The 8,909-nt window shown below is 42.0% G+C and overlaps 1 protein-coding gene and 1 pseudogene across 1 annotated transcript; both read left to right on the forward strand.

Moving 5' to 3' along the window:
• The first annotated feature begins 294 nt into the window (after positions 1 to 294).
• LOC132145240 (uncharacterized protein K02A2.6-like) lies at positions 295 to 3,685 on the forward strand (annotated as a pseudogene).
• A 2,270-nt stretch (positions 3,686 to 5,955) lies between these two features.
• Positions 5,956 to 7,900, forward strand: nol12 (nucleolar protein 12). Its single transcript, XM_059502174.1, has 6 exons — positions 5,956 to 6,138; positions 6,528 to 6,633; positions 6,707 to 6,755; positions 7,235 to 7,374; positions 7,447 to 7,529; positions 7,606 to 7,900. The coding sequence occupies exons 1-6, from the start codon at positions 6,032 to 6,034 to the stop codon at positions 7,814 to 7,816; spliced, it is 696 nt and encodes a 231-aa protein (XP_059358157.1). The 5' UTR covers positions 5,956 to 6,031; the 3' UTR covers positions 7,817 to 7,900.
• The last annotated feature ends 1,009 nt before the right edge of the window (positions 7,901 to 8,909 follow it).

Genomic DNA, 8,909 nt, shown 5'->3' on the forward strand with positions numbered 1-8,909 from the left:
AATGTTTCTTTGTCATGTTGCTTGAAATGACAGATTTATCCAAATTATATTAATTATATATATAAACAACAGAGTAAAGACATGTTCGGTAGTTTCTGCTCAGTCTGGTTTATTGTCTTCCACACGATACACCACAAATGGCGACGAGGATATTAAATGAATACCACGGCATAAATGGACTGTAAGTGTCACGTACACTGGTCGTAGTAAAAAAAAAAAAAGTGAGTTTATTTTTTTTTCGGAGGAACCAGGCACGTGTTGGATTAGTAGTTAGCATCGAAAAAAAAATCAGCCATGGCTGTGCCAATCGGTCTTGTGGATGAATACAATGACGCAAAGGAGGATTTTGAGTCATATCTGGAGCGTCTGGAACAGTGGATGTTGGCGAATGAAATCAAGGATGAAAAGAAGGTGTGTGTGTTTCTTTCGGTGATTGGGGCTGATGCTTATAAGCTGCTGAAGAATCTGGTGTCGCCAACAGTACCGAGTGCTATGGAGTACGCTGATCTGGTGAGAGCACTGAGCACACATTACAAGCCGGCGCCGATTGTAATCGCGGAACGGTTTCGGTTCCAGAAGCGTAATCAGAAAGAGAGTGAAACTGTCTCTGATTATGTGGTGGCTTTGAGGCAGCTATCAGCTACCTGTGTTTTTGGACAGTACCTGGATGATGCGCTGAGAGATCGTTTTGTGAGTGGATTACGCTCGGATGCCGTGCAGCGCAGATTGCTTTCTGAAAAGGATCTGACTTTCCCAAAGGCTTGTGAGATTGCAGTCGCAATGGAACTGGCGTCAAAGAAATCAATGGAATTTTCTGGACACAGCGAGCCTCATCAGGTAAATGCCCTGTCAGGTGCAAGCTTTTATGAGAAGGGGAGGAAAGGACAGTTTAGACGACAAAATGATAATAAAGCACAAAGCAAAGGCCAAAAAGGAGTAAAAAATTACTTTGGGACACAACAACAGACATGCTACCGATGTGGGGGAAAACACTCAGCACGTGACTGCAGATTTAAAAATGAAAAGTGTCATACCTGCTCCAAAATTGGACATATAGCCCGTGCATGTAGAAAGGGAAAAGCCATTTCTCAAACTCAGTATGTGGAAGCTGAAGGAAATGCATGCAGAGAGGATGAAGAGGCTGAACTTTTTGGAGTGTATACAGTATACTCCACCTCAAGCTGTGAAAAGGGGTACACAGTGGATGTCGCACTGGGTGATAAGAGTACAACAATGCTACTGGATACAGGGTCAGCTGTGTCAGTGGTATCTGAGGATTTCTACCAGACGAATCTGAACAAATTCAGTTTAAAACCAGCCCCCGAGTTAAAGCTAAAATCATATTCAGGCCAAAGTATCGCTGTTCGAGGATACATCAGGATACCAGTGAAGTATGAAACACAGCAAGTCACCTTACCTCTGGTCATTGTAAAGGGAAGTAGACCAGCTCTGATTGGTAGGAACTGGCTAAAGGAACTACACCTGAACTGGAAACAGATTTTCACTGTACACAGGGTGCTTATACAGGTAGAGGGGACCCCAGGAGTCAACGAGGTGTTACAGCGCCACCAGGCAGTGTTCTCTGAGAACCAAGGCTGCATAGAGGGTTTTAAAGCCAAAATCCGCGTAAAACCAGGCACCACACCAATCTTTTGCAAAGCTCGCCCAGTTCCTTACGCATTAAAGGAAGCAGTAGAAAAGGAGCTGGACAGGTTGGAGAAAATGGAAGTGATTTCAAAGATTGAGAAAAGTGAGTGGGCCTCTCCGATAGTCACCGTGCCAAAGGCAGATAAAACAATTAGGATTTGTGGTGACTACAAGGTCAGTATTAATCGGTGTATGGAAGAGCAGACATACCCACTACCTAACACTGAAGATCTGTTTGCTACTTTAGCAGGAGGAACATCATTCAGTAAGCTTGACCTCTCTCATGCCTACCAGCAGCTGATGTTAGACGAAGAGTCAGAGAAGTATTTGACAGTCAACACTCATAAGGGCCTGTACAAATTTCATCGCCTCAGCTATGGTGTTTCCAGCGCGCCTGCAATTTTTCAGTCTGTTATGGACCAGATCTTACAAGGGCTGGATCATGTGACATGTTTTTTGGATGATATTCTCATCACTGCTTCATCTGAGGAGAAGCATTTAAAAAGACTGGATGAAGTGCTCACACGTCTGGAAAAACATGGAGTCCGAGTGAAACTGTCTAAATGTCAGTTTTTTCAGAGCAGTGTGGAGTATCTGGGACATCGCATTGACCAGGATGGCCTCCACCCCACTGATGAAAAGATTGTAGCCATAAACAAAGCGCCGGAGCCAAAAAAATGTCACTGAGCTGAAGTCCTTCTTAGGTCTTCTAAACTACTACAGCCGTTTCCTGCCAAACTCCTCCACCATCCTCCACCCTCTACACAACCTGCTGAGAAAAGAGGCTAAGTGGGTTTGGACTTCTGAGTGTGCTAAGGCATTTGAAGATGCAAAGCAGCTATTACAGAAAAATAAAGTGTTGGTGCATTACGACACCCGTTTGCCACTCCGGATTGCATGTGATGCGTCGCCCTATGGAGTAGGGGCGGTGATTTCTCATGTCATGGAAAATGGAGAGGAACGGCCTGTGGCTTTTGCATCAAGGACATTAACTGGGGCTGAAAGAAAATATGCCCAAATCGAAAAGGAGGCACTTGCCATCATCTTTGGAGTTAAGAAATTCCATAAATATCTCTATGGGAGGAAATTCACACTCATAACAGATCACAAACCACTGTTAACTATCCTGGGACCAAAGTCAGCGGTCCCAACTTTAGCAGCATTAAGGATGCAACGCTGGGCTCTCATCCTCATGGCATACAGCTATGATATTGAGTACAGAAGATCAGCTGATCATGCAAACGCTGATGCTTTGTCCCGTCTACCCAGAGCCTCATTCGACAACACAGGAGAAGAGGGAGGTATTTTTTACTTCTCACACGTGGAGGAACTACCAGTGGGTGCGAAAGACATTGAGAGAGCTACTTTAAAAGATCCTATACTGAACAAAGTGTGGAGTTACACAATGAATGGATGGCCAAGTCATGTTCAGGAGGAAGCACTGCGGCCTTATTTCATACGCAGACAGGAGTTGTCAGCAGAACAAGGCTGCGTTCTTTGGGGCCAGCGAGTCATCATACCCCCAGGTTATCGACAGCGTTTACTGGAAGACCTTCATCATGTGCACCCGGGTATCTGCCGCATGAAAGCTCTCGCTCGCAGCTACATGTGGTGGCCTGGCTGTGATGGGGAAATAGAAGAACTGGTGAAAGGTTGCTCAATCTGCCAAGCTGTTCAGAAAATGCCAGCAGTCGCACCGCTGCACCACTGGAGATGGCCGGAAAGAGTGTGGCAGAGGATTCACATTGATTTTGCTGAGAAGGACAAGCAGTATTTTCTGGTGGTCATTGATAGCCATTCAAAGTGGTTAGAAGTTTTTCCCATGTCTTCCACCACCTCTCACAACACAATTGTAGTGCTGCGAAGCTTGTTCTCTGCTTATGGACTGCCAGAAGAGCTGGTATCAGATAATGGTCCACAGCTGGTGTCGAAGGAGTTTACACAGTTTCTGGAGAGAAACGGTACAGCAAACACACTGCTGTACCTGCATACCATCCTGCATCAAATGGAGCTGCAGAGAGGTCAGTGCAGATCTTGAAACGTGCACTGACGAAGAATGTGTTGGAAGCGGAGGGAAAGGCTCCCTTGCCACTCAGTCATAGACTTGCAAATTTCCTGCTCATGTACCGCAGTACACCCCACACCGTGACTGGACGGACACCGGCTGAGTTATTTCTGAAACGCCAGATCCGAACTCGTTTCTGTTTGCTTAAGCCCACGCTTGCCAGACAGATTGAAGAGAAACAAGCCACGCAGAAACGTCATCATGACCGTGATGGCTCATCTCTTCGTTTCTTTCAGGAAGGGGAAGCGGTCCGCGTCCGAAATTTCAGGGGAGGAGTGGAGAAATGGAGTCAGGCAGAGGTACTGAAAAGACTGGGAGCTGTTACATACATGGTGCAAGAAGGTCAGAGGCAGCGCACAGTGCATGTCGACCACATGTTGCCATGGCGAGGAAATGTTGAGACACTTCAAAAAAGCTTGCCCTCACCAGAGGTTGAAAATGAGCCGCCAGTAACTATGGACTGTGTTGTTCCAGCTGTGTTGCCTAGTGCACCAGTGACGCAAATACCACCTACTGTTCTCACTAAACCAACTGAACAGGTTGTCGAGGTGTCATCTCACACAGCAAACAAAAACTCACCTGAGAAACGGCGGTACCCAGAGAGGGCCCGTGTACCACCTAAAAGACTGAATCTATAACCAGCAGTATTTTGTAGGTAAATGTAAATCTGCACAGTGAATGTAAGCTGCCAAGAGACATTTTTTTTGTTGAAAATAGGAAGTACATTTTTTGCCGGAGATTCAGATTTAATTAAGGCAGTAAATTTATTTTGGTTGTGAGATTTAAATGCAAAGTTAGTTGTTGCTAATTATTTCTAAATTTAAAAGGGTTTTTGTTTAAAACTAAAAGGGGAGGAATGTTATAGACTTGTGTATTTACAGATTAAGGCTGCCACCTTGTGGGTCATTATTGAAATGGCAGTGATTGTGTTAAGTATTGTTTGGCAAACGATATTTGAGCCAATGGGGCATCTGTAGTGGGGAGTCTGTTCACTGAAACAACAGAGTAAAGACATGTTCGGTAGTTTCTGCTCAGTCTGGTTTATTGTCTTCCACACGATACACCACAATGAGGATTCTGAATGAGATTTAAATAACTGAAATAACTGAGAACTTGACTCACGTTAAAGATTTGAACATCTCTGGTACACAGTACCCAAGAGGAATACTCTAATACTTAACCTCAATTGCCATCTTTTATGAACAGAGGAACATTAGACATAATATGATCGTTTTTGAACGAAGAGCATTTCTAGAGTAAAAGTCTCTTTCTGCACTGAACACAAGTGTTATTAAAGTAAATCACTCCAGCGCTATTCATAAGAGAAGCTTACTTGACCTCTAACCTACACAAAATAATATATGCATGACACCAAAAAGCAAATAATAGCGAAGAAAGAGAAGAAAAAGAGCACTCACCCTCTCTATACAAATCTCAGTCCGTCGCGCATGCGCACACCGAGTGATCCTCACGAGCGCTGCCGCAGAGCGACGCCAGTGCGTCTCGATCAAACTCCGCCCCCTTCATTTGATCTAACGGGACGCAAGACTCACTAAATAACTAAATTACACTCACTATATTTGTTCACAAAGACTGGTTTTGACTCTGTATGTAGTTTTTGTCACGCTGATGTAAGTTCAAGTGTTCGCCTCTTAAATAAGTTTGGTTTTAGTTAGTTATTTGTTTTATTGCATAAGAGCAGTAACACAACATATATTGAGAGTGAGGAGTCACGTGCCGAGAAGGATAATCACAGTGTTTTCAACTATTATCTGATACATAACAGCATCAAAGGAACAGAGAGAAAGAAATGGAAGATTAAAAAAAACCACGGGGGATTTAAACCTTAGAAATTATTTAAACGTTATATACAACCTTATTGCTTTTTTATTATTTCTTAGATAATATAATAAATAACATAATGTTTGGATTAATATTTAACTGATAAGTATAGAAACTCTTTAAAAATAAGTTGAATAATCTATGACATGACGCTCCTCCACATTTATAAGTGATGATAAATGAGATTTGCCCTTACAGAAGTGATCAGTAATAATCTAACCCGCATATTTTAGTCATAGTGACATTATCAGCCTTCAGAGAGCATTTAATTGGTCAAAAGTCTGACATACACATGTGGATTATAGCAATATTGTTATTTTAAATAAATGCCCTAGCATATAAATGTACTCAACAGGGGACTTCAATTGTATTCAGTGTGCGGTGGCCGACCTTTATTTTGGCACTTCCGGTCCCTCAGCTGCTCACAGAAGCGGAAGTATTACAGTGTGTCACACGTGTTTGTTAAAACTCCGTAGAATGGCGAAGAACGGCAAATTTAAGCCGAAATCCAAGTTTAACAGCGGCGTGAAACCGAAGAAGAAGCAGAGAAAATGCGTGCTGACGTTCGATGATAAAGACCGACAGTAAGAGAGCATTAGCATCAGTAAATCCGTTTATACACTGAAACACTGATGAATAAACATAACTTATACACGAATACACAGCAGTAATAGAATACGACAATGCATAAGAATCATGTGTAAGATTAATATTTTCCCCTTTTTTCCGTTTGTTTCTCTCTCTCTCTCTCTCTTTTCTATTACTTAAAATACACAAACTAAACTAAATAGTGTATTATTTAGGGGGGGGGGATCATACAATTTGACTCCTCTCACTGAAACTGTCTCAAAAGAAAATGATTAAATTACACAATGTCGTTTAAAGTTACTAATTAAAATTAAAACGTATGTAAAATAGTGATCAGAAACTAGCCAGTGGTATCTGATTCTTGTGATGTGCGTGTGTCAATCAGGGAGTTCCTGACGGGTTTCCACAAGAGGAAGCTGGAGCGGAGGAAAGCAGCGCTGGAGGAGATGAAGAGCAAGCTGAAGGAGGAGCAGAAGCGCGTCAGAGAAGAGGTGAGAGCGGGATGATGACGTGATGATGATGATGATGATGACGAAGCAGCTGACAGCTCTGATCTTCCTCCAGAGACACAGAGACTATCTCAAGATGCTGCAGGAGCGCCGCCAGGCTCTGGGTGAGGCTCAGGCTCAGGCTCAAACCTCCGATTTAAAATAGAGCACAGGAAAAAAAAAAAACATGCTTAAATTGAGATTTCTTTTAGTTGTAGGATTTCTTTATTTGATTTAGGATTTGTTTTAAAATTTCAAGTTAGTTTTATTTAACATTTAAACTTCACAAAGGAATATGCAGCATTGTCTTTTGTCTAATAATAAAAGGACACATTTTCATTTATAATTTGTCTTAAATCTCATTTTGTGGAAAATTGATGTTCTTAAAAATAAAATGCAAAGAATACACTAATCCTATGGCTGGTAGATGTCGGAAAGCATAAAAACAAGACATCAAGTTATGTTCCTTTGTGTTACAAAGCTTAAGTATTTCAGAGTATTCTAAAGTATTTAGATTAAGTTTTCTAAACCTGAGTTATCTAACGAAATGCGTCACAAGCTTGTATTTTGTAACCTGTAGTGATTATGTGGTGTTTGTGTGTAGATGAAGAGGATGAGCTGGTGGACGCCATCACGGCCACGAAAGAGAGCGTTCAGTACGACCATCCCAACCACACGGTCACTGTGACCACCATCAGCGACCTCGACCTATCAGCAGACAGATTACTGGAGACTGGAGACCAGGTCACCCTCACAACCAATCAGCTGCTCGCTAAAGAGCCATGACACCGGCTAACTGTGTGTGTGTTTCTGCAGAGACATGACGAGCGCAAGGAGGAGGATGGGGAAAAAATACAGGCCCTCCCGAGGACGGCCGGAAACCCCCTCATGTCTGAAAAGTACTGACTGATGATTGATTGATATGTGACTGGACACCTGAATGAGTAGTGACTGATTCATTATCTGTGTGTGTAGGATCCAGAGGCTCACGGCGTCACTGAACAGTCTCACTAAACAGAAGAAGAGGAGGAGGAAGTGGAAGCCCAAACAGGAAGTGAGGCGGGGCAGCCGTCAGAGCGACTGGAAGTCGTCATCAATCGCCGACAACAAGAAGTTACGGAAGGGAAAATCCACCAAAGCACAGAGGCGCAAGCGAACGGGCCGAAACGAGCGCAGCCAGGACTGATTAACGGACTCTCGACTGATGCTGCGCTGATGTGTTTGTGTTTACATGTTTATACTGTAACGACATTAAACAAGGAATCTCTCAGCACGGTGTCTTACTTTCAACGAGTGAAGCTCGTTCACAACAGGAACAACGATAGCTGCAAAAATAATTACGATGACTACTGTAATAATGGTAACTTATTATAAGGATACCTATTATAACAATAAAAAGTGTAGCAATGATGATATTAATGAACGATACTGATCAATTAAAAATGACTGATAGCTAACTGACGATAACAACTAACGATAAAAACTAATGATAACTAATAACTAGACATATAGTAATAACTAAATTAAAATGGAGGAAGTATGTTGAGTAATTGTTAAGAAACTCACAATTTGAACTTTTTAATCGCAATTGTGAGACATACTGGCAATTCTGATTAGAAAAATATGACTTGTGAGATCTAAACCTGCTTCCTTACACTCTTATTACTGTAATAAATAAATGTACAGGTGCATCTAATGTGTAATATTTTCCATGTCATTCTAGTTTATTGAGATGCACCTGTATTTCAGTGGTTTGGTGCTTGTTCTACTGCCTTTATAATGATTCATTGATTAAATCCCAGTCAGAGGAAGATTGTGTGTACATGACTCCTCCCAGAAATCACCATATATGGAGCTCACAACGCCCAGTTTTACTATGCATAACCTCATCTGCATATCATTAATATGCATATCCCCATCCACATGTTTAACACTGTTCAAGACATTAAGGAAATATGAGATATGGACTGTACATGCTATTTGAGCCATACACAATTTTTATTGCTAAAAATCATCCAGTGTCCTTGTTATTTTTTAGCATAAATATGTGACTTCTTGTAACATCAGCACCTCTGTGCAGCTGCGGTTGTACAGTCAGATATTATCATTAGACCTATTCAAACCAGACAATGGACCGTAACTCTGAATCCAGCAGTGTCTGCCATAATATCAAAGTGCACATCATCATTGATCAGTGCTCTCACTAAAATATTTTTGCTAGTTAATCCAAGTTTATTTTTTAGAAATCCCGAAAAGTGCACACATAAGTTGCATCCGCA

Source organism: Carassius carassius, chromosome 1, assembly GCF_963082965.1.
Source record: "Carassius carassius chromosome 1, fCarCar2.1, whole genome shotgun sequence".
In the NCBI taxonomy this organism is placed as follows: domain Eukaryota; kingdom Metazoa; phylum Chordata; class Actinopteri; order Cypriniformes; family Cyprinidae; genus Carassius; species Carassius carassius.